The sequence below is a fragment of the Balaenoptera physalus genome, assembly GCF_965194825.1.
Source record: "Balaenoptera physalus genome assembly, chromosome: 15".
Taxonomy (NCBI): Eukaryota; Metazoa; Chordata; class Mammalia; order Artiodactyla; family Balaenopteridae; genus Balaenoptera; species Balaenoptera physalus.
This window is the reverse complement of record NC_138894.1, coordinates 6,547,774-6,574,496: the sequence shown is the minus strand read 5'-3', so window position 1 is coordinate 6,574,496 and position 26,723 is coordinate 6,547,774. Positions and strand designations below refer to the sequence as shown.

At 40.6% G+C, this 26,723-nt stretch overlaps 1 protein-coding gene and 1 pseudogene across 2 annotated transcripts in view; both read left to right on the top strand.

Moving 5' to 3' along the window:
• Positions 1-26,723, top strand: part of IL1RL2 (interleukin 1 receptor like 2) — a gene marked incomplete at its 5' end in the record, with an annotated part of 50,804 nt that overhangs the window by 3,415 nt on the left and 20,666 nt on the right. Inside the window, 3 exon segments of the mRNA XM_082426367.1 lie at positions 1,713-1,908; positions 17,033-17,192; positions 20,280-20,351. Coding sequence (XP_082282493.1) covers positions 1,713-1,908; positions 17,033-17,192; positions 20,280-20,351 — 428 coding nt within the window.
• Positions 1,922-15,730, top strand: LOC309643584 (olfactory receptor 1J4-like; annotated as a pseudogene). The gene has a single exon. The product of its transcript is annotated as an olfactory receptor 1J4-like (transcript).

The following is a 26,723-nucleotide window of genomic DNA, read 5'->3' as shown; positions in this document are numbered from 1 at the left end:
TGTACAGCAAAGTAAATCAGTTATGCATATATCCACTGTTTTTTAGACTCTTTTCCCATATAGGTCATTACATAGTATTGAGTAGAGAGTTCCCTGTGCTATACAGTAGGTCTTTATTAGTTATCTATTTTATATATAGTAGTGTGTATATGTCAATCCCAATCTCCCAATTTATCCCTCTCCCCCCCTTTCCCCTGGTAACCATAAGATTGTTTTCTACATCTGTAACTCTATTTCTGTTTTGTAAATAAGTTCACTTGTACCATTTTTTTTTAGATTCCACATATAAGCGATATCATATGATATTTGTCTTTCTCTGTCTGACTTACTTCACTCAGTATGACAATCTCTAGGTCCATCCATGTTGCTGCAAATGACATTATTTCATTCTTTTTTATGGTTGAGTAATATTCCAGTGTGTGTGTGTGTGTGTGTGTGTGTGTGTGTGTGTGTATATATATATATATATATATATATATATATATATATATATACCACATCTTCTTTATCTATTCCTCTGTTGATGGACATTTAGGTTGCTTTCATGTCTTGGCTTTTGTAAATAGTGCTGCAATGAACATTGGGGTGCATGTATCTTTTCGAATTATGGTTTTCTCTGATATATGCCCAGGGGTGGGATTGCTGGATCACAGGCTTGATTTAAAATATTTAAATATGGGAGCTGTGAAATGGGGCAAAATAATCTTTCCTAGAACGTAGACATCAATACTGTCGGTCATGGAAGAAAGTAAACATGAATTCTCACAAATCTTTAATATACAGATATGATATATGTTTAGTAAACTATATATTTTTACTTTGAAATAATTCAAATTCATATCATATTTGCAAGAATTGTATAAAGAGCTCCTGTCTACCCTTTATCGAGATTTCTATTATTTAACACTTTGCCACATTTTCCCCATCATCCCCTGTGTATGTTACACACAGTATTTTTTCTAAACCATTTTTTTCCAAATCATCTCAGTTGTATGCAACAGGTCCCTTTACCCCTTAATATTTCAACGTATCTTTCCTCTCAACAAGAATATTCTCTTACATCATCACAGAATAGTTATCACGTTCAGGAAATTTAACCATCACACAATACTTTTATCTACTAACCAATCTGTATTCTAATTTTATCAATCTTCTCAATGATGACTTTTATAAATGTTTTTTTTCCTTTTCCTGTGAAAGATTCAATCCAAGATCATTGCATTGCATTTGGTTGTCATGTACTTTTAATCTCTCTTTGCATCTGGAACAGATCTTCAGCCTGTTTTGTGTGTGTGACACTGACATTTTTAAGAAGTACAGGCAATTATTTTATATTGTATCTCTTAATTTGGGTTTGCCAGATATTTCTTCATGAGCCGGTTCAGGCTGAGCCTTCTTGGCTGGAATGCTATGGAAGTGGTTTGCATTCTCTTCAGACAGCACACTCAGAGACACCTAGCATCAGCGTGTCCCTGCTTGGTGATGTTCATTTTGATTATTTGGTTAAGATGTCCTCCCATGTTTCCACCATCCGAATACTTTTTTTTTTCCCTTTCATAATGAATGACTTGTGAGATGTATGCTGTCTTGTTTGAGGCAGAGGGTTTGCACAGTGCTTGGAAGAGGATTTGGAAATATTTGGAGATAAACAGAATTATTTGGTTTTGTGACTGTTTGAGTTTATGAGGTTTCAATCTGTTGTTTTCTTACAGTGATACAAACATCTGTCCCAGAATGCAAGTCAACCTCACCGTATTTAAAAAACATTGGTGTGGTACTTCCAGAAACAGTCAACCGAACGTGCCAGATGAGTACAAACAGATTTTATATGTTGGAAAAGATGACACTCTTATGTGTCATCTGAACTTCCCAAACAGTTTTGATTTGGATTCAGTAAAGTGGTATAAGGTAAAACAATAATTTTCCTGTTGATATTTTCCTTCCTCTTCTTTAAAACCTACTTGATTTTTGTTTAAGTTGTACCTTTTAAAGCAGAATGGGTAAAGAGAGAGATTTGTGTACGTAAGATTTGTTAACTAATTGCTATTGACAATCTAACGCTGCTAATTACTTATTTTTTTAATTTGTAGTTATTAGAGCTTGGTCATAGCTTATTATTGGAATCCACCCCTCCCCCAAGTATTCTTACTTTTCAGACTATCCTTCGTTATTCTTTTTAATTAAGATTAATTAAGTAGTTTCTTTGAATGGGTAGTACACGCATAGGGTTCAAGAATCACGAAGTATCAGAAGGCATGCCCCGGAAAGTCCCCTTCCCACTCCTGATTCATATTTGCCCAGGTCCATCTCACCTTCCCTGACATGTGGCTGCTGTTATTGGTTCCTTGCAGGCCTTGCATTATTCTTGTGTAATGCTGTACAAGAAAATAAAACTATACCTCCTAGTCCTTTCTTTTTTGATGGAAACAGGGCCTCCTATACTCACCTTCCTACACCTTGTGTTTTCACCTTCAAACCTTCTCTTTTCTTGACTGCACTGGTGGATAATAATGGAAAAGGCATATCCTTGGCACAGAGGCGCACAGGTGAGGTATTTAATATCTGAATTAGTTCTCCCCCAGCTCTGCTTGTTAACGTCTGCCAGTACAACCATCTGGGTCATGAGTACTCTCTGTGAGAAGGTTTTTATCTACTGTTTCAATTTCTTTAATGGTGATAGGATTCTACAAATTTCTTATTTATTCTAGAATGGGTTTTTGTAAGATTGTTTTCTAGGAAATTGTTCATTTCATTAAACATTTCAAATGCTCTGGCATGAAATGGTTTATCATTTCTCTGCTTTTAATGTCTGCTTCTGTAGTAAGGTTCATCTTTTATCCCCATTACAATATGTTTCTCTCTGTCTCTGTCTCTGTCTCTCTCTCACACACACACACACACTCTCTTTCTCCTTCTCACATGATGAGTCTTATAAAAGATGTCAGTCAGTTCTATTACTCCTTTCAAAGCACCAATTTTTGCCTTTGTCAATCCTCTCTGTTATGTATTTCACATTCATTTAGTTTGTTTCTGTTTTCCCCTCTCACAAGGAATGTGGCAATGAATGCCCTCATCTTGTATTTTATTTTATTCTGATTTTTTTCTTTCCCATTATGGTTTATTACAGAATATTGAATATGGTTCCCTGTGCTACACAGTAGGACGTTGTTTATCTATTTTATATATAGTCGTTTGTATCTGCTAGTCCCAAACTCCTAATTTATCCCTCCCCTCGCCTCCCCACCCCCCTTTCCCCTTTGGTAACCATAAGTTTGTTTTCTATGTCTGTGAGTCTCTTTCTGTTTTGTAAATTAGTTTGGTTGTATCATGTTTTAGATGCCACATATAAATGATATCATATAATATTTGTCTTGCTCTGTCTGACTTACTTCACTTGGCGTGATCATCTCTAGGTCCATCCATGTTGCTACAAATGGCATTTTTTCATTTTTTTAATGGCTGAGTAGTATTCCGTTGTATATAGGTACCACATCTTCTTTATTCATTCACCTGTCGATGGACATTCTTTCAGTGAAATCCTCATGTGGTGAATCAGTTGGAAGGGCTTGAGTATGGTGCCACGTTGATCATTAGGCTATTTCAGAAACTGAGTTAGGAAGCAGGGATCATCAAGAGAGGGTGTGAAGTAGAACGGATAGAATGAGGGGGAAGGGGAGGGTAAGCAGGGGGAGGGAACTCATTCCTGCTGCCCCCGATTGCCCCTGTCAAGTGGAGGGAGATGTTATGTGGAGAGTGTGAAAGAGCAGACAGGCGAGCAGGTGGGAGAGAGAGTTGAAGGAGATGCAAAGACTTCCTACGGTGAGGACCACGGATTTGTTTATGTTTGTGTGTTTAGCTCCTGTCGTGCTCATCCGGTTGTAGGGGTGTAGGAGAGGGATGGCAGGATGAACTCAGCGTGGGGTTTCTCTGGATGAATCCACTGGAAGGATGAAGGGTTTCCTTAATCCTTGACTTGAGGACTTAAAAGGGGGTCATTCAAGTGATGGCCACGTGAGTCTAGGTTGGACAGGAAAGGAAATGATGCCTGAAGGATACTGGTGATTAGGAGAAATTAGAGGGGTCCAAGGACTGATTCAGGTTAAGATGGAAAAGTGGGTTGGATGGCTAGAAAGTTCACCATATCACATGATGGATGTGGTGGGTACAGGCTCCCCATTCATGAGGAGGCTCTTTGTACTATAGAGGTTACAAAGCTATTGATAAAAAATAAGAACAAAGCACCCAGAACCACACCCTACGTTTTCCTAACCTATAGCTAAGGTTCTGGATGTGGTTCAGTTTCTCCAGCTGGCTTCACTGAAAAGCTAAAGTGAGTATGGTGATTTTCTGCTTTTCTACTGGACGTGGGCTTTCTGCCACAGTGTTCCGGGGCCCAGTCTCCAGCTTCGTGGGAGCTGAGAAGCAGTAGGCATGTCTTCTGACTTATTGTTGGTGTGGCTTCACCAAACGTGCTGGGACTTCACTTGCTGCAGTTGTGTAAGTGGCAACTCCTGGTCCCTGACTTGCAGGTGGTATATCTCAAAGTCTCGATTCCCACCATCAGGATGGTGGTGGAGGAAGCAGCTATCACGCGAACTAGTTCTGCAGTGTGCTTCAGCACCTAATATTCTGTTTTAAATCCTTTTCTGCTTAAAAGAGCTAGAATGTTTTTTTTTTTTTTTTGGAACAAATCCAGTCTTGGAGACATGGCCTCACAGAATTGTTTGGAAGAGTAATTGAAATAATCTATCCACTAAGCCCTTAGTTCAGTGTGGGTACATAGTAATTACTTAATAAATAAATACTAGATATTATTACTTAGTTAAAATAAAAGAATGAAACAGGTGGAATAATAAAAAATTATCATCAGAATGGTATATATTTTTCTAAATTAACAATTTTTTATTGTGCCAAAATATGTATAACATAAAATTTAGCATTTCAATGATTTTTCAGTGAACAGTTCTGTGGCATTAAGTACATTCACATTGTTGTACAACCATCATCACCATCCACCTCCAGAACTTTTTTATCTTCCCAGATGGAAACTCTGTACCCACTGAACAATAACGCCTCATTTTCCTCCCTGCCCCCAAACCCCTGGCAACCACCATTCTATTTTTTGTCTCTATGAATTTGACTATTCTAGGAATCTCATATAAGTGGAATCTTATAGTATTTACACTTTTGTGACCGGCTGATTCTACTTAGCGTAATGTCTTCAAGGTTCATCCGTGTTGTAGCAGGTGTCAGGATTTCTTTCCTTTTTAAGGCTGGATAATATTCCATTGTATGTATAGACCACATTTTGTTTATCCATTCATTTTTCAATGGACACAGATTGTTTCCATCATTCGGCTATTGTGAATAATGCTGCTTTAAACATGGGTGTACAAATACCTCTTTGGCCCCTGCTTTCAGTTCTTTTGGATGTATTATCAGAAGTGAAATTTCTGGATCATATGGTAATTCTGTTTAAGTTTCTGAGGGACTGCCATAATGTTCCCTTTTCTCCTTCCTTCCTTTCTTCCTTCCTTCTTGTCATTCTAATGATAAGAGGTGAGTTTATGTGTTCAGCACTTATTCTATACATGGTACATAACTTTCCCAATAATACTTTCAGTGGTGTGTGTGTGTGTTTGTGTGTGCAAGACAGACACACACACATAAGCTGTCTGGCTATAAAGCCATGGAAGGGACTGTGTCTTATTTATTACTCTCCCCCTAAAGTCTATCGTAGTGTCTTCACTATATTAAAAAAAGAATGAGCTCTTCCTGATTTCAGCTGAAGAGTTTGATTGATGTTTCTTTCATGGATGTTTGAATGATGTCTGCAAGTGACTGTGTCAGTGTCCAGACAAATCACACTTCACTGTTCTCACCAGACTGGATGAGGCACCAAAGTGTGAGTGCAATGCAGTGAGATTTGTCTGTACAGTGACACAGCGACTTGGAGAAAGTATGTGACCATATGGTAGTTGCTATGCTCAGTATGTCTAAGTTCCTGACATTTCCAGTTTCTATTCATTCCCAGCAGAGTTAAGAATGGCATGAGGAGGGAGGACCACAGCAGTGTGTCCGAGTTCCTCCTCCTGGGGCTCCCCACCCTTCCGGAGCAGCAGGGCGTGCTCTTTGCCCTGTTCCTGGGCGTGTACCTGACCGCGGTGCTGGGGAACCTGCTCGTCCTCCACTCATCAGGCTGGACTCTCGCCTCCACACCCCCATGTACTTCTTCCTCAGCCACTTGGCCCTCACCGATGTCTCCTTTTCATCTGTCACTGTCCCAGAGATACCGATGAACATGCAGATTCAATACCAATCTATCACATACGCAGGGTGCATTTCACAGGTGTATTTTTATATACTTTTCGGTTGTGTTGATAATCTCCTCCTCGCCGTGATGGCACGTGGCAGGTATGTGGCCATCTGTCACCCTCTCCGCTACACCACCGTCATGATGCAGAGGCCGTGTGTGCTGCTGGTGGCTGGGTCCTGGACTCTCTCCTGTGGCAGTGCCCTTCTGCACACCCTCCTGCTGGCCCTGGTGTCCTTCTGGGCTGACAACATCATTCCCCACTTTTTCTGTAGCCTCCCCATCCTACTCAAGCTGTCCTGCTCAGACACCTCTCTTAATGAGTTGGTTATATTCACTGCAGGGGCTGCGGTTGTCATTCTTCCATTGACTGGCATCCTGGTCTCTTATGACCGCACTGGGGTCTCGATCCTGGAGGTCCCTTCTACCAAAGGGACCTGCAAGGCCCTGTCCATCTGCAGCTCCCACCTCTCTGTGGTGTCTCTATTCTATGGAATGATTATGGCACTGTACTTTTCCTCCTCATCGGGCAGTTCCAATGACAAAGACATGATTGCCTCATCGATGGACACAGTGGTGACTCCCATGCTGAACCCCTTCATCTATAGCCTTAGGAACAGAGACATGAAATTGGCTCTGGGGATTCTTTTCAGAAACAATCAACGTTCCGCCAAGTGAGGATCAGCTAGCCATGTTCTTATTTCACCCACTGACCTTGTCAGAAAGGTCCTCTTTTTCTTTTAACAACTTTATTGGCGTATAATTGTTCTACAACAGTGTGTTAGTTTCTGCTGTATAACAAAGTGAATCAGCTATATGTATACATATATCCCCATATTCCCTCCCTCTTGCGTCTCCCTCCCACCCTCCCTATCCCACCCCTCTAGGTGGTCACAAAGCATCGAGCTGATCTCCCTGTGCTATGCAGCTGCTTCCCACTAGCTAGCTATTTTACATGTGGTAGTGTGTATATGTCCATGCCACTCTCTCACTTCGTCCCAGCTAACCCTTCCCCCTCCCCGTATCCTCAAGTCCATTCTCTACATCTGTGCCTTTATTCCTGTCCTGCCCCTAGGTTCTTCAGAACCTTTTTTTTTTTTTTTTTAGATTCCATATATATGTCTTAGCACACGGCATTTGTTTTTCTCTTTCTGACTTACTTCACTCTGTATGACAGACTCTAGGTCCATCCACCTCACTAAAAATAACTCAATTTCGTTTCTTTTTATGGCTGAGTAGTATTCCTTTGCATATATGTGCCATATCTTCTTTATCCATTCATCTGTCGATGGACACTTAGATTGCTTCTATGTCCTGGCTATTGCAAATAGTGCTGCAATGAACATGTGGTACATGACTCTTTTTGAATTATGGTTTTCTCAGGGTATATGCCCAGTAGTGGGATTGCTGGGTCGTATGGTAGTTCTATTTTTAGTTTTTTAAAGAACCTCCATACTGATCTCCATAGTAGCTGTATCACTTTACATTCCCACCAACAGTGCAAGAGGATTCCCTTTTCTCCACACCCTCTCCAGCATTTATTGTTTGTAGATTTTTTGATGATGGCCATTCTGACTGGTGTGAGGTGATAGCTCATTGTAGTTTTGATTTGCATTTCTCTAATGATTAGTGATGTTGAGCATCCTTTCATGTATTTGTTGGCAATCTGTATATCTTCTCTGGAGAAATGTCTGTTTAAGTCTTCTGCCCATTTTTGGATTGGGTTGTTTGTTTTTTTTGATACTGAGCTGCATGAGCTGCTTGTATATTTTGGAGATTAATCCTTTGTCAGCTGCTTCAGTTGCAAACATTTTCTCCCATTTTGAGGGTTGTCCCTTCATCTTTTTTATGGTTTCCTTTGCTGTGCAAAAGCTTTTAAGTTTCATTATGTCCCATTTGTTTATTTTTGTTTTTATTCCCGTTTTTCTAGGAGGTGGGTCAAAAAGGATCTTGCTGTGATTTATGTCATAGAGTGTTCTGCCTATGTTTTCCTCTAAGAGTTTGATAGTGTCTGGCCTTACATTTAGGTCTTTAATCCATTTTGAGTTTATTTTTGTATACAGTGTTAGGAAGTGTTCTAATATCTTTCTTTTACATGTAGCTGTCGAGTTTTTCCAGCACCACTTATTGAAGAGACTGTCTTTTCTCCATTGTATATTCTTGCCTCCTTTGAAAAAGATAAGGGAACCATATGTGCATGGGGTTATATCTGGGCTTTCTGTCCTGTTCCATTGATTTATATTTCTGTTTTTGCGCCAGTACCATACTGTCTTGATTACTGTAGCTTTGTAGTATAGTCTGAAGTCAGGAAGCCTGATACCTCCAACTCCGTTTTTCTTTCTCAAGATTGCTTTGGCTATTCGGGGATTTTTGTGTTTCCATACAAATTGTGAAATTTTTTGTTCTAGTTCTGTGAAAAATGCCATTGGTAGTTTGATAGGGATTGCACTGAATCTGTAGATTGCTTTGGGTAGTATAGTTATTTTCACAATGTTGATTCTTCCAATCGAAGAACATGGTATATCTCTCCATCTGTTTGTATCATCTTTAATTTCTTTCATCAGTGTCTTATAGTTTTCTGCAGACAGGTCTTTTGTCTCCTTAGGTAGGTTTATTCCTAGGTATTTTATTCTTTTCGTTGCAATGGTAAGTGGGAGTGTTTCCTACATTTCTCTTTAAGAGTTTTCATCATTAGTGTATAGGAGTGCAAGAGATTTCTGTGCATTAATTTTGTATCCTGCTACTTTACCAAATTCATTGATTAGCTCTAGTAGTTTTCTGGTAGCATCTTTAGGATTCTCTATGTATAGTATCATGTCATCTGCAAACAGTGACAGCTTTACTTCTTCTTTTCCGATTTGGATTCCTTTTATTTCTTTTTCTTCTCTGATTGCTGTGACTAAAACTTCCAAAACTCTGTTGAATAATAGTGGTGAGAGTGGGCAACCTTGTCTTGTTCCTGATCTTAGAGGAAATTGTTTCAGTTTTTCACTATTGAGAACGATGTTGGCTGTGGGTTTGTCATATATGGCCTTTATTATACTGAGATAGGTTCCCTCTATGCCTACTTCCTGGAGAGTTTTTATTATAAATGGGTGTTGAATTTTGTCAGAAGTTTTTCCTGCATCTATTGAGGTGATCATATGGTTTTTATCCTTCAATTTGTTAATATGGTATATCACATTGATTGATTTGCATATATTGAAGAATCTTTGTATTCCTGGGATAGAACCCACTTGATCATGGTGTATGACCCTTTTAATGTGCTAGTATTTTGTTGAGGATTTTTGCATCTATGTTCATCAGTGCTATTGGCCTGTAGTTTTCTTTTTTGTGTGTGTGACATCTTTGTCTGGTTTTGGTATCAGGGTGATGGTGGCCTCATAGAATGAGTTTGGGAGTGTTCCTTCCTCTGCTATATTTTGGAAGAGTTGGAGAAGGATAGATGTTAGCTCTTCTCTAAATGTTTGATAGAATTCTCCTGTGAAGCCATCTGGTACAGGGCTTTTGTTTGTTGGAAGATTTTTAATCACAGTTTCAATTTCAGTGCTTGTGATTGGTCTGTTCATATTTTCTAGTTCTTCCTGGTTCAGTCTCAGAAAGTTGTGCTTTTCTAAGAATTTGTCCATTTCTTCCAGATTGTCCATTTTACTAGCATATAGTTGCTTGTAGTAATCTTTCATGATCCTTTGTATTTCTGCAGTGTCAGTTGTTACTTGTCCTTTTTCATTTCTAATTCTATTGACTTGAGTCTTCTCCCTTTTTTTCTTGATGGGTCTGGCTAATGGTTTATCAATTTTGTTTATCTTCTCAAAGAACCAGCTTTTAGTTTTATTGATCTTTGCAACTGTTTCCTTCATTTCTTTTTCATTTATTTCTGATCTGATCTTTATGCTTTTTTTCCATCTGCTAACCTTGGGTATTTTTTGTTCTTCTTTCTCTAACTGCTTTAGGTGTAAGTTTAGGTTGTTTATTTGAGGTTTTTCTTGTTTCTTGAGGTAGGATTGTATTGCTGTAAACTTCCCTCTTGGAACTGCTTTTGCTGCATCCCATAGGTTTTCGGTCATCGTGTTTTCATTGTCATTTGTTTCTAGGTATTTTTTGATTTCCTCTTTGATTTCTTCAGTGATCTCTTAGTTATTTAGTAGTGTATTGTTTAGCCTCCATGTGTTTGTATTTTTTACAGTTTTTTTCCTGTAATTGATATCTAGTCTCATAGCGTTGTGGTCGGAAAAGATATTTGATATGATTTCAATTTTCTTAAATTTACCAAGGCTTGATTTGTGACCCAAGATATGATCTATCCTGGAGAATGTTCCATGGGCACTGGAGAAGAAAGCATATTCTGTTGTTTTTGGGTGGAATGTCCTATAAATATCAATTAAGTCCATCTTGTTTAATGTGTCATTTAAAGCTGTGTTTCCTTATTTATTTTCATTTTGGATGATGTGTCCATTGGTGTAAGTGAGGTGTTAAAGTCCGCTACTATTTTTGTGTTACTGTCGATTTCCCCTTTTATGGCTGTTAGCATTTGTCTTATGTATTGAGGTGCTTCTGTGTTGGGTGCAGAAATACTTACAATTGTTATATCTTCTTCTTGGATTGACCCCTTGATCATTATGTAGTGTCCTTCTTTGTCTCTTTTAATAGGCTTTATTATAATGTCTATTTTGTCTGTTATGAGAATTGCTACTCCAGCTTTCTTTTGATTTCCATTTGCATGGAATATCTTTTTCCATCTCCTCACTTTCAGTCTGTATGTGTCCCTAGGTCTGAAGTGGGTCTCTTGTAGACAACATATATATGGGTCTTGTTTTTGTATCCATTCAGACAGTCTATGTCTTTTGGTTGGAGCATTTAATCCATTTACACTTAAGGTAACTATCAGTGTGTGTGTCCTTATTACCATTTTCTTAATTGTTCTTGGTTTGTTTTTGTAGGTCTTTCCCTTCTCTTGTGTTTCCCGCCTAGAGAAGTTCCTTTATCATTTATTGTAAAGCTGGTTTGGTGGTGTTGAATTCTCTTAACTTTTGCTTGTCTGTAAAGGTTTTAATTTCTCCATCAAATCTGAATGAGATTCTTGCTGGTTAGAGTAATCTCGGTTGTAGGTTTTTCCCTTTCATCACTTTAAATATGTCCTGCCACCCCCTTCTGGTTTGCAGAGTTTCTGCTGAAAGTTCAGCTATTAACTTTATGGGGATTCCCTTGCATGTTTTTTGCTGCTTTTCCCTTGCTGCTTTTAATATTTTTTGTTTGTATATAATTTTTGATAATTTGATTAATATGTGTCTTGGCATGTTTCTCCTTGGGTTTATCCTGTATGGGGCTCTCTGTGCTTCTTGGACTTGATTGACTATTTCCTTTCCCACATTAGGGAAGTTTTCTACTATAATCTCTTCAAATATTTTGTCAGACCCTTTCTTTTTCTCTTCTTCTGGGACGCCTATAATTTGAATGTTAGTGTGTTTAATGTTGTCCCAGAGGTCTCTGAGACTATCCTCAATTCTTTTCATTCCTTTTTCTTTATTCAACTCTGTGGTAGCTATTTCCACTATTTTATCTTCCAGGTCACTTATCTGTTCTTCTGCCTCAGTTATTCTGTTATTGATTCCTTCTAGAGAATTTTTAATTTCAATTACTGTGTTGTTCATCATTGTTTGTTTGCTCTTTAGATCTTCTAGTTCCTTGTTAAATGTTTCTTGTATTTTCTCCATTCTATTTCCAAGATTTTGGATCATTTTTACTATCATTACTCTGAATTCTTTTTCAGATAGACTGCCTATTTCCTCTTCATTTGTTTGGTCTGGTGGGTTTTTACCTCACTCCTTTATCTGCTGCATATTTCTTTGTCTTCTCATTTTATTTAACTTTCTGTGTTTGTGTCTCCTTTTCTCAGGCTGCAGGTTCATAGTTCCCATTGTTTTTGGTGTCTGCCCCCAGTGGGTGAGGTTGGTTCAGTTGATTGTGTAGGCTTCATGGTGGAGGGGACTGGTGCTTGTGTTCTGGTGGGTGGGGCTATATCTTGTCTTTCTGATGGGCAGGGCCACGTCTGGTGGTGTGTCTGTGAACTTAGTGTGATTTTAGGCAGCCTCTCTGCTAATGGGTGGGGTTGTGTTCCTGTCTTGCTAGTTGTTTGGCATGAGGCATCCGGCACTGGAGCTTGCTGGCTGTTGGGTTGACCCAGGTCTTAGTGCTGAGATGGAGATCTCTGGGAGAGCGCTTGCCAGTTGATATTACGTGAGGCTGGGAGGTCTCTGGTGGTCCAACATCTTGAACTCGGCTCTCCCACCACAGCGGCTCAGGCCTGACACCAGGCCGGAACACCAAGACCCTGTCAGCCACACAGCTCAGAAGAAAAGTGAGACAAAAAGAAAGAAAAAAGTAAATAAATAAAAAATAATATTAAAATTAAAAAATTAAAAATAATAAAAAAAGAAGAGAGCCACCAAACCAATAAACAAATCCACCAATGATAACAAGTGCTAAAAACTAAACTTAGATAAACATAAAAATCAGAAACAAATCAGTCACAGATAGTAAAACCCAAGTTTACAGTTGCTCCCAAAGTCCACTGCCTCAATTTTGGGATGATTCGTTGTTTATTCAGACATTCCACAGATGCAGGGTACATCAAGTTGATTGTGGGGATTTAATCCGCTGCTCCTGAGGCTGCTGGGAGAAATTTCCCTTTCTCTTCTTTGTTCGCACAGCTCCTGGGGTTCAGTTTTGGATTGGCCCCACCTCTGTGTGTAAGTCACCCCAGGCGTCTGTTCCCTCCCAGACAGGACGGGGTTAAAGCAGCTGCTGATTAGGGGGCTCTTGCTCATTTGGGCCGGGGGAAGGGAGGGGTATGGTAGTTATTGGAATGCAGGGTGAGCCTGCGGCGGCAGAGGCCAGCATAATGTTGCAACAGCCTGAGTCGTGCCGTGTGTTCTCCTGGGGTACTTGTCCCTGGATCACGGAACCCTGGCAGTGGCGGGCTACACAGGCTCCTGGGGGGGTGGTGGTGTGGAGAGTGACCTGTGCTTGCACACAGGATTGTTGGTGGCGGCAGCAGCAGCCTTAGCATCTCATGCCCATCTCTGGTGTCTGCGTTGATAGCCGCGGCTCATGCCCGTCTCTGGAGCTCGTTTAGGTGGTGCTCTGCCTTCTGTGGGCAGCTGGGGAAGGAATCCCCTCTCCTCAAACAACCCAAAACAATGGTCTCTCGCCTCTTCGGCAGCTGCAGACTTTTTCCCGGACCCCCTCCCAGCTAGCTGTGGTGCACTAGCCGCCTTCAGGCTGTGTTCACGCAGCCAACCCCAGTCCTCTCCCTGGGATCTGACCTCTGAAGCCCGAGGCTCAACTCCCAGCTCCTGCCCATCCCGGCGGGTGAGCAGACAAGCCTCTCAGGCTGGTGAGTGCTGGTCGGCACCAGTCCTCTGTGCGGGAATCTCTCCGTTTTGCCCTCTGCACCCCTATTGCTGCGCTCTCCTCCGTGGCTCCGAAGCTTCCCCCCCACCACCCCCCGTCTCCACCAGTGAAGGGGCTTCCTAGTGTGTGGAAACTTTTCCTCCTTCACAGCTCCCTCTCCAAGGGACAGGTCCCATCCCTATTCTTTTGTCTCTGTTTTTTCTTTTCTCTTTTACCCTACCCAAGCATGTGGGGATTTTCTTGCCTTTTTGGAAGACTGAGGTCTTCTGCCAGCGTTCAGTAGTTGTTCTGTAGGAGTTGTTCCACATGTAGATGTATTTTTGATGTATTTGTGGGGAGGAAGGTGATCTCCACATCTTACTCCTCCACCATCTTGAAGGTCCCCCCAGAATGGTATATTTTTATTTTTAAGAATTTAGAGACAGAGTAGTTCTGGATAATGACAAAATCCGGCTTGTGGCAGGGAGAATTGAAGACTCATAGGAGTAGAGGTGGTCCTTGAGAATGAAGGTGTTCCAGAGGAGAAGGTTCAGGTGTTAGAACATCCATGCTCATAGACTGTGAAGTATCCACATTTGGGAAAGCAGGAATGTCTCCTTTTTTTTTTTTCAATTCCAAATTACTTCTCAATACAATGGTTTCTGCCCCACCACCATACTGGATCTATAGTTGCTGAGTTACTACTGGCTTCCCAGCTGCCAAATCTAACATTCATTTCCAATCCTGATCTTGATCTCTTGTGGTGTCCATCACTGCTGGATGTGCCCATGAGCTGAGAGCTTCCTCTTCTCTCTCTTCTGAAACTTACTCATTCTTTATCTCTCCACTCCCTGGCTTTTCCTTAGTAATCATTACTGTGTTCTCATTCTCTGTGTTTGGGTCTTAGATTTTAGGGGTTCCCAGTTTCAGCCATGGTCATCTTCAGTTCTTGCTTTGATTGCATTCAGGTGGAAGGCTCATAGAACCATCGCACACAGATGGCTTCCAACTCTCCTTTCTCCCATCTCCAGATACTTCATCCAACAACCTAACATAGATTCCATGTAGACATTCCCATCACACAACTCACCAGATTCACCATGTGTAGAGCCACTTTTTTATCTTAATCTCAAATCTGATCATTCTTCTGTATTTTCTTTGCATTCCATCTCCTATCTAAGGACACTTTTGCATCCCTAAGCTGGGACCATACCAGTCCTGTTCAATCTCCATAGTCCAAATTTGTCACTAAGGCTGCGAATTAGAACTGCTTAAAATCACTGTTTTTTCTTCCCTCCTGGTTATCGCCAGTGTACTGCCTTAGTTCATGTTCTATTCAGCCTTAGTGTATGGAAATAACTTCTTAAATTGTTCCCTAGTCGTTAGGATTGCCCCATTTTAATCCTTTCCCACACAGCAACCAGACAGATTGTGCTCAAAGGCAACTATGCACACCTTGGTCCCTTGCACAGACAGCTTCAGGTGCTCCTCCCCTGTTCATGGTTTTCTATGATTGGGCTCCTGACTCCCTCACCAGTTTCATCTTCACCACTCTCCTATGACCACTACAGCTTAGCCAGGATGCTCTCGTCTATTTTGTACCTGTGAACCATTGTACATGCTGGGTCAGAATTGTTCTTCTTGGTGCTAGAAAGACAAAAATTTTCAAATTTTGGCTGCTAATATTACTAATTAAAATCTTATTAGTGAGATATCACCACTCATTTTTAACTAAAAATCAAAGCCTTCTGAGTATTAAAACTCTAAAATAATGCAGCGGATTACAATAGAGACAGTTCTAGTTACTGAAAAAGGGCAGAATGGTTCTTCAGCTGTCCAGGCTAAACTTTAATATGATTAAATATTTGTATGTCTTGAATGAGTCAATCAGAAAGGGGACTGATCAAGATCAGAGCATAGAAATGGAGTCCCAGAGATTACACGTACCCAAGCCCCACCCAGGAACGAGGTTTCCATAATCCAAACACTCACACTTTTTGTTTGTCCCTATTCTAAAGAAGGGAACATCACTCATATTATCAGCATCTGACTCTTACTAGTAATTCCCATTCTACTCAGTAAGCAATGATCTGATTATAATTTGGTTTCCCCTATAGGGTGTTTACAGAAAAAATAATATAAGACTTCTAGAAAGTTATTGTTCACATGATAAATAAATAAACAAATGTTCATTTTGGCATTATTGAGTTTCACCTTCCACAATGGATGCATTCACACTGTTCCAATGGTGGAGAGTGAGTTCTGACTATGGTTGACTCAGTGAGGAGAGAGCTCAAAACTTGAGTGATTACATCTTTATATAATTAGGGGTTGTATGTTTGTCTTCTCTGTTATAAGGATTGTGAGCTTTCTGAGGAGAGGGACTGCATCTTATTCGTGCATGACCAGGGCCTCTCACAATGCTAGCAAAGAGCAAGAAAAATATTTGAATGAATAAATGGACTCAATTATCCCAGTTGTTATTTTGTAGATTGGCACTTCCTGAAGAAACGGGAAAAGGTTTGAGAAAGAGTTCAGGAGTGGGCCTCTGCGTTGGAAAAAACGATTCACATGAGAATGTGAGCTTATGACAGGACAGATGAATGGTGAGGCTTGCCCTCTGGGTGGAAACTGAGGAGAACAATGAGAAAGGCCTTCCTGAGACTAACCAGTCTTTAAGTTGGTTTTGTGTGAGGCTGTTTCCTTGTTGATGCAGTGGAAGCCTGGGTGACTTAAGAAGTGACGTGATATCTGCTCCCCTTAACCTTGCCACGTACTTTGACTATTGCTTAGGCCTCCAGATAGAAGGTTGGTGAAGAGTTATTTTGGACCTCGACAAAGTCCAACCCCTGATAGGTGGAGAAGGTGTGATTGGACCTGTAACACAGAGGACGCAGTCCTTATTCACCTGGCTTGCAATCTTGCAAAGGGGCTTGGTGCCATTAGATGGTGGTCCATTGAGAGACATGGTGGACCTTCCTGCCTGTTCACATTCTCCTACCAAACTCCTTTATGGACCAGGTCCAATCCTTCTCCATAAAGTCTTCCTTCCAGTCTACATAAGCCTCTCTTCTGTCAACTCCCAGTAGACCTCATATTTATAGTTCTCACTGTAACCTGTAGAATATTCTTTATCAGTTTTCTGGGGAGATATGTATATATCTTATATAAATATACATATGTCTTCAATTAGATTGTAAATTACCTAAGGTCTAGAGATCACATAGGTTTCTTGTCTCCCCATGGTTCATAGAACGGTGCTAACTAGGAATGTAACTGATACCCCAAAATACTCTTTGAAATGAAAAATATATTTTTTAAATTTAGGACTGTAAAGAGATTGAAGGAGAACGATTTATTTCTTGGGGAAGGAAGCTTTTAGTGACGAATGTCTCAGCAAAAGATGGAGGGAACTATGCGTGTCAAGCCAGGCTCACATACGCAAAGAAGCAGCACACTGTTTTAAATAGCATTTCTGTGAAGATCAGTAAGTACACTCTTACCCATCACCTTGACTGCCTCTTGGCTTTGCGTGAGAGGTTGGCTTTGGGCAGAAGGGATTCCCGATCTTGATTTTCCTGAGGGTTAGCAGTCCCTCAAACACGTCATTATTAGAATCAGAGGGTAGGAAGAGTGGGGCGAAAGGGCATGGGCTGTTTAGTTTTCTCATCTGAAAAAAAGGAAGACTCAAAATTCTTGGTTTATTCATGAAAATTAAATGAGATCATGTCTATGGAGTAGCACCCAGGGTGCCTGGCGAAGTATAGGTATTCAGTAAAGGGCAAACATGAATACCTCAATGATCTTACGCTCTAGTCTTACATTGGTGGCTGAGGGAATTCTTTATAAGATGGAATTTCAAAGGCAAAATGGAGAATACCTTAAGAGATCATTGAGTCCAATAATCTGTATTTTATGTCATTGCAATAAATGTTTATTTATAATCTATTATATGCCAAAAATTGTTAAAACCTATAATTAAAAATTTTTTTTAAATTCTTTCTTTTATTGAGAAGCTCTCAGCCTGGTTGTAGTGGTGCTAGAAATGTAAATAGATCATCTTAACATTATGTGGTAAGGAGAGTGTTATAGACAGTGTCCAGGGGAGCAGGAAAAAAAATCAGAAGTAGCTGCATGGGTGGCAAGTAAATAAATGGTCTTGGAAGCTTTCCAAGAGGAAATGTCTTCTCAGCTGAATTTTGAAGGATGAGCAGGATTTACAGAAGTAAAGAAGAGGGAGGAGGGACAGAGAGAAGTGTCTCAGGCAAAGCATGGAAGTGTCTACCATGATAGTTTATGTTGGATCTAAAAGTAATTTTGTTAGAGCATAAAAAACTGTGAGCTGAGGAGTGGCGGGAACTGAAGTCATGGAGTTAAACAGGGGAAAGGTCAAGGGGGCTGGTTATACGCAGGTTTTACCATGAAGCGCTGAAGAACCCTTGGATGAGTGTAAATGCAGAGCCACGAGGCTGCATTTGTGATGGATGAGATCAGTCCTAAGATGGTTTGAGCAGGAGTTGAAGGGGGTCTTGAGGCCGGGAGACCACTTAGGAGGCTGCTGCAACATCTGGATGTAACTATCTGAACTTCGCTGGAAGTGAAGATGGGGAGCATGGATTTTCTCCTAAGAACAATGGGAAGCAGCCAGAGCAGTTGAGAGCAGGAGAGTAGCATGGTGTAACATGTTTCTGAGAGCTCACTGTGGCCACTGTGCACAGAACGATCCCTATAGATAAGAATGGCAGTTAGGAGGCAGGTGCAGAAATGCAGGTGAGACATCAGGTAGGCACAGTCATCATGGTAGCACTGAAGATGGAGAGAGGTGGATGGACTCCAGGCATTCTAGGAGGTAAAATCCACAGGTCTTAGTGTCAGATTGAATGTGGGGTGAGGGATGTGTCAAGGTCCAGGAAGCTCGGCCTTTTGGATGGTGATACTATTCAAGGAAAAAATATAACTCTGGAGGAAAACTGGATTTAAGAGTGAGATCATGAGTTTGGTCATGGGTGAGCTGAGTATTTGGTGACTTGAGATGTCAAGTAGGTCATGGCCTATATGGGTCTGGAGCTTAGAGTTACACCTTGCAAAGTCATTGAACTTTAGATGGTAATTGAAGAGGTGGATGTGAATGAAAGTGCCTAGGGAAAGAGTAGAGAGTAGAAAATAGGGTTTAGGTGTAAAGAAAGAGGCACAGACTGAGAAATGCTAAGAGGTAAAATTAGTTTGGCTGGGTGATGGTCATATGAAGAGGGTGGGAGAAAAGCTGTTGCTTAGAATGACATCTAGATTTTCTATGTGTGTGATTGAGTGGGAGATGGTATATTAACTGGCTGGTGATGACTTCTGTTTGGGACATACAATAAGTCCCCTACATAAGAACAAGTTCCATCCCAAGAGCATGTTTGTAGGTCCAACAAAGTTAGCTTAGGTACCCAACTAACACAATCGGCTATATAGTACTGTACTGTAATAGGTTTATAATAATTTTCACAAAAATAATACATAAAAAACAAACACTCAAAATAAAGAAAACATTTTTAATCTTACAGTACAGTACCTTGAAAAGTACAGTTGTACAGTACGAGAGCTGGCATACAGGCCCTGGCATCGAGTGAACAGGCAAGTACCAGCTACATCACCGCTGCTTTTACACTTGCTTCTGGACATCCTGGGCTTGAAATAAAGATACTGTACTCTATACAGTACTGTACAGTAAAGTACACAAAAGCACAACCACTTGTAGAGGATGCACATATGTGACAATGTACGCCAGACACATGAACTAACTTATGTGGACACACAAACGCAAGTTAGCATCTTTGAAAGTTCACAACTTGAAGGTTTGTATGCAGAGGACTTACTGTACTGAATTTGAATAGTTGTAGAATGTGCAAATATTATTGCCATCATGAAGGACATATGTTTTTGCATTTTTATAGCTTCCCTCTTATAACTTTTTCACCTCACACCCCAAATAGAGAGGAGGAATGTGGGATCCAGAGGGTGATTGCTAAACATTGGTAGACAAATGGGGGAGGGAAGGCGTGGAGAAAGACAAAGGGGTGGGGAGTCAATACAAGGAAGGCAGTTATAAAGTGGGGGAGAGGGATGAAAAAGCTGAAGAATAAGGAAGATCTGAGAAGAATATGGAATAGCAGGGTTGGAGGATGGAGGAGTGGAACTGAGGACAGACCATTAGGGTCACTGTTTCTTTCTGTCTAGGACCCAGGCCAGAACTTTGCTTATCATCACTGCTTAAGATGTGTACTGGATGACTAGGCAATGAGGATTTATTACACAATCTCATCAGTTTGTATTTATGTCAAATATATAATGGTGATGTGAACTCTCTTAGTAGCCCAGCTTTTAGTTTTTCCCCTTAGCAATTCAATTATTTCTGGTTGAAAAATATGCACTTATGGAGCGATATTTTGTCACATCATGAGTTTTGTTTTTTCTTGACCAATGTTTATTGAAGGTCTGCTCAGTACCATGTTTTCTTTATGTTATTATTGCATTCAAGTAGTTGGGAATGTTTCTAATACAATTTCATCTGGGTATGATTTCTTATCAGGAAAAGTGGGAAATGGAAGAAGAATCCCTAAGATCATTTATCCAAAAAATAATTCAATTGAAGTAAACCTTGGTGAGTAAACTTATTGAAGCCTCTGAAATCACTAAGGGCAGGAATCAGTAAGTCCACACATCCTTGTGAATGTTTTTGAATTTTAAGAATGAAGATAAATACCATACAGGCGTATCCAGTTTCCAGCTTTGTATATACCTGAGTTCATCAGGAGAGGTATCAAAATAAAAAATCACAGAGCAGAAGGGTGGGGAGGTTGTGCTATGAAAGGTCTGGCTGCAATCACTATGGGTCTAAAAGATTACTGTAAATCTGTTCACACAAAGACAAATCCTTCCTGAAAGACATGATATGTAATATCAAACTACTATTAAGTAATGTTGATCAAGAGTCCTGGGTTATATTATCTCACACTAGGAAGGATATGAAAGGAGTAGGGGAAGTTACCATGTTATTTTCCTTATTTTACATAGGAAGGGATCAATAAACACTGCCTCAGTTTGTGATCTAAGTGGAGAAAAAGGGACTCAAATACTTTTTTAAAATTTAAAGGTAATCACTAGTAAGGTAAAAATGTGTTGAGTACCTTCTAAAGAAAAAATAAATTAAACAAAGTTTTTATTAAAAGACAGATGCTTGGGACTTCCCTGGTGGCACAGTGGTTAAGAATCCTCCTGCCAATGCAGGGGAAACAGGTTCAATCCCTGGTCTGGGAAGATCCCACATGCCCTGTCCCAACTAAGCCTGTGTGCCACATCTACTGAGCCTGAGCTCTAGAGCCTGTGAGCTACAACTACTGAGCCCACACGGTACAACTACTGAAACCCACCCGCCTAGAGCCCATGCTCCACAACAAGAGAAGTCACTGCAATGAGAAGCCCCTGCACCACAATGAAAAGTAGCCCCCACTTGCCGCAACTAGAGAAAGCCTGCATGCAGCAACAAAGAGCCAACACAACCAAAAAATAAAAAAATTAAAAGAAAAAAATGTTCAGGTTGAGTCAAATATTAAAATCCAATTATATGCTCTCCTCAAAATACACAGATCTAAAAATACATGTCCTAGAAGATTAAAAATCAGTGCATAAGCAAGATATGCATAAGATTTGCATACAATAGCAATACAAAGAAATCAGATTTGCAATATTAATCTTTCAATCTGATAATATATCTTTCAATGCAAAAAATTAAATGACAAATTGAATCGTTTTATACTAATAAAAATTATCCCTCCCCAAATAAAAATGTTTATGTGTCAAATAGCCATGCATTAAAATAAAATATATAAAGCTAAACTCTCAGAAATACAAGGATAATACAACAAGACAGTACAATAGTTTCAGTTATAGTGGGACATTTTAACATACTCTGGCTTTGACAAATTTGCTAGTCAAATAAGGATCTAAAATACTCTAGTAATATATTAAGAATAATGTATTTAATGGATAGCACTCATAAACATCTACGAAAAACTCAGAGTCCCAAAAGAGGAAATTATACCGACCACGTGGTATAATCCCCATGTAGGTAATCTAGAAATTTACAGCTAAAATCAAAACAATGATAAACCCAGCAAAAAATAAATCCACTAATTAAAAAAATTAAGCAACAACAAATTTAGCTTCTAATTATTTACTTTCTTGGTTAGATTAAGCCAAAGCCATTGGTACAGAATATTTAGAAAATAATGGCAGAGAGAAGATATCAAACTTCATGGAATGTGACCAACAGTGAGTTCTAAAGAAGTGTGTATCTTTAAATATCATTATTATTAATAATAAGTGTAGAAAACATTATAATCTATAATCTAACCCTTTAACTCTATAAAAAAGAGCAACTAAACAACTCCATGGAAGGAAATAAAAAAGATAGGCGTAAAAAATTATAAAGTTATTATAAGGAAAACAACCAACAAATAGAATTGATAAATTACAAAGTTGGTTCTGGGATAGAAGGGTTGGGGCGGGGGTGGGGTGGAATAGAAAAAGAAGATAGAGGAAACTCCAGCAAATCTAATCCCCCCAATGCAGAGAAACTCAAACATTAAAGACAGAAATGAGAAAGCTTACAAAGCAACACATGGAAAGGAGATGAAATCTACTCAATACTTAAAAGTCTCTGGACCCAAATGTTTCAAGGAGAGTTCTTTAGTTCTTTTGAACTTTCAAAGAAATAATAATGCCTATAATAAAAGATAGTTGTCTACATATCACTCACCATGTGAATACCCTAGTGGATTTCATAAACACCTAGAAAGGATAAATATACCTGTTATTAACTCTCTTAATTAACTTTGTTCCCCTCTCCTGTCTTTGAAAATTCTAGCCATTGTGTTTAGATAATTAGAAAGAAAATGATAAGTCATAGAGAGGAAGATAATCATATAACTATTAAATAAATTTAAAATCTTCCCACAAACAAAATTCCAGATTCAGTTGGTTTTACTGGTGAATTCTACAAAACATTTAATAAAGAGATAACATCAATTTTCAACAAATTGTTTCAGAGAGAAGTAAAAGAGGAAATAGTCCTTATCTCATTTTATAAGGTCAGGAAAACCTTGACACCCAAACCCAACAAGGATATTACTAATTTTTTTAAAATTTATTTTTGGTTGCATTGGGTCTTCATTGCTGTGCACGGGCTTTCTCTAGTTGTGGCGAGCTGGGGCTATTCTTCACTGTGGTGCACGGGCTTCTCATTGCGGTGGCTTCTCTTGTTGTGGAGCATGAGCTCTAGGCGTGCAGGGTTCAGTAGTTGTAGTGCACGGGCTCAGTAGTTGTGGCTCACGGGCTGCAGAGCACAGGCTCAGTAGTTGTGGTGCACGGGCTTAGTTTCTCTGTGGCGTGTGGGATCTTCCTGGACCAGGGATTGAACCTGTGTTCCCTGCATTGGCAGGTGGATTCTCAACCACTGTGCTACCTGGGAAGTCCAGAACATTATTACAAAGGAAAATTTCAGGCCAAATCTCATTCATAAACACAGATGAAAAATGTGAAGCAAATTGCTAGCAAATTTATTTTAACAACATACATAAAGGACTAAACTGGGGTTATACGGAGCAATACAAAGTTGTTTCATATTAGATAATTCACACTTTTATTTTGCATAAACAAACTAAAGGAGAAAAATAATACACTTACCTTATAGACACAGAAAAGTCATTTAGAAAACTTGAACTGGGAATTCATTATTAAAAAAAAATAAACTCTTTTATTAAGAATAGAAGGGAATGTCCTTAATCCGATTTTTAAAAATCTATTTTTAAAAACCTATAGAAACAACACACTCAAAACTGACTTATTGAACACTTTTTCTTTGTTTGGAGGAAGAAGACAGTCAAAATCTTAACAGATTTTGGTTTTTGTAGAATTTGATACATTGATTATGACATTGGTATGAAAACTCAAAGATTGAATAATAGTTAAGACACTTTTAAGTTACTTGCTGAAACAACCGGCCCGCGGTCCCCAGGACTGTCGTGGCTTCGGCCGCCAGGGCCCCTCCAGAGCCGGCAGCCTCAGTGAGGCCGCCCTCCCCTCGGGCTCTGGGGCACTTCAGTGATGGCAGAGGGAAGAGACCCCGAGCCGGGAGTTACAGCTCTAAGGAAACGCGGGCTCCGTTCTGGGCGAGGAGGTGGGACCGCTCAAGACACTTTTAATGAAGAAGAACTGAATGGGAGGATGAATGACACCAGATTTCAAGATTTGCTAAAAAAAGATTTGCTAAAAAGACAATCTAGTCCTGGTATGAGGATCGACGGTAGAACAGAACTGAAGGCCCAGAAATAGATCGATGCATGCAAAGCACTTGGTTTTGACAAAGCTGACACCACAGAGTAATAGGGAAAGTGCAGTCTTCTCAATAAATGGCCCTAGACAATTGGATGTAATATAGAATAAAACAAAACTTGCCCCCTTTCTCGTGCCTTTTATAAAAATAATTTCAAGCGAATTGTAGACCTACCTATGAAAGTCAAAACCATACATTTCTAGAAAAATACCTTTATGATTTGGGGTAAGGAAAGGTTAAAAAAAACGAAGAACATGCAAATTACTAGTCTTGAAGGAAAAAATTGGTAAGTGAGGCTACATTAGAAATAAGAACTTCTGTTTATTCAGAGAGTGGAAAGACAAGCCACTGAGTAGAAGAAGATACTTGAAATAAGTGAGCAAAGGTCTCGTAGGCAGGATCTAGGCCAAGCTCCTCCAAAATAATGAGGAGAAGGCCACCTGGTGGGAGGACAGACAAACCACTTGGACAGACAGCTCAAGTAGAGGATATCAACACAGCCAATAAAAAGGTTAAAAAGGTGCTCGACCAGGTGCGATCTAGGGAGATGTAACTTAAGTTCACTAGGTGATATCAGGACACATACATAAAGATGGCTAAAGTAAATAGACTGACAATCCCAGGCATCGGAGTCTGTGCAGTAACAGGAACTCTCACACTGCTGGTGGAAGCGTCAGGTGGTACAACTATTAGAAAACAGCTTGGCATGTCATTACAAGTTGGAGCTAGGCATAATCTATAATCTCCCAATTTTACTGGTAGATAATTCTGTATACTCATCATGTACAGGGGTGTGTATACATGAGGTATATACACATGTGACCTGGGAGACATGCAGAAGAGAAGAGAGTTCAAATAGGCCATAGGCATAGGAGGTAAATAATAGAAACCATGTCAGTGCGTATATAGCAACAGTAAGAGAAATGAATAAGAACTAGTATGTTGGAGACCTTCAAGATGGTGGCGGCGTAAGATGTGGAGATCACCTTCCCCCCCACAAATACATCAAAAATACATCTCCGTGTGGAACAACTGCTACAGAGCACCTACTGGACGCTGGCAGAAGACCTCAGACTTCCAAAAAGGCAAGAAAATCCCCACGTACATGGGTAGGGCAAAAGAAAAAGGGAAAAAACAGAGACAAGAGAATAGGGATGGGACCTGCACCTCTGGGAGGGAGCTGTGAGGGAGGAAAAGTTTCCACACACTAGGAAGCCCCCTCAGTGGCGGGGATGGGGTGGGGAGCTTTGGAGCCACAGAGGAGAGCGCAACAACAGGGGTGCAGAGGGCAAAGCAGAGAGATTCCTGCACAGAGGATCGGTGCTGACCAGCACTCACCAGCCTGAGACGCTTGTCTGCTCACCAGCCAGGGCGTGTGTGGCCTGGGAGCTGAGGCTCGGGCTTCAAAGGTCAGATCTCCAGGGAGAGGACTGGGGTTGGCTGTGTGAAGACAGCCTGAAGTGGGTTAGTGCGCCACGGCTAGCCAGGAGGGAGTCCAGGAAAGAGTCTGGACCTGCCGGAGAGGCAAGAGACCATTGTTTCGGGGTGCATGAGGAGAGGGGCTTCCTGCTCTGTGAGCCTGCAGACAGCAAAGCACTGCCTAAGCAAGCTCCAGAGATGGGCATGAGCCGCAGCTATCATGTTGGACACCAGAGGCGGACACAGACCGCTACCTCTGCCGCCACTGCCATCAAGAGTCCTGTGTGCAAGCACAGGTCACTACCCACACACTCACAGGAGCCTATGAAGCACGCCACTGCCAGGCTCCTGTGATCCAGGGTCAACTTCCCCAGGATAACACACGGCGCGCCTCAGGCTGTTGCAACATCACGCTGCCCTCTGCCACCGCAGGCACTCCCGGCAACCCAATTGTGACTACTATATCCCTCCCTCTCCCGGGCCTGAGTGAGCAAGAGAGCCCTAATCAGCCGCTGCTTTAATCCTGTCCTGTCTGGGCAGGGAACAGATGCCTGAGGGTGACCTACACGCAGAGGCGGGGCCAAAACCAAAGCTGAACCCCAGGAGCTGTGCGAACAAAGAAGAGAAAGGAAATCTCACTCTGCAGCCTCAGGAGCAGCAGACTAAATCCCCACAATCGGCTTGGTAAACCCTGCATGTATGGAATACCTGAATAGACAACGAGTGTTCCCAAAATTGAGGTGGGGGACATTGGGGGCAACTGTGGACTCAGGGTTTGCTTTCTGCATTTGATTTGTTTTTGGTTTTATGTTTACCTTAGTTTAGTTTTTAGTGTTTGTTTTCACCTGTGGGTTTGTTTATTGGTTTGGTTGCTCTCTTCCTTTTTTCTCTCTCTTTTTCTGAGTGTCTGTGTGTATGTTTCTTTGTGTGATTTTGTCTGTTTAGTTTTGCTCTTACCGTTTGTCTTGGGGCTCTGTCTGTTCGGGGGTTTTTTTGTTTTTTTTTCTTTTTGTGAGTGTGTGTGTGTGTGTGTGTATGTTTCTGTGATTTTGTCTGTTTAGTTTTCTTTTATCATTTGTTTTGGGGTTCTGTCTGTTCTTTTTTTTTTTTTTTTTAACCTTCCTTATCTTCTGTGCTGTGCGGCTAGCAGGCTCTTGGTGCTCCGGCTGGGTGTTGAGCCTGGACCTCTGAGGTGGGAGAGCCGTGTCCAGGATGTTGGAC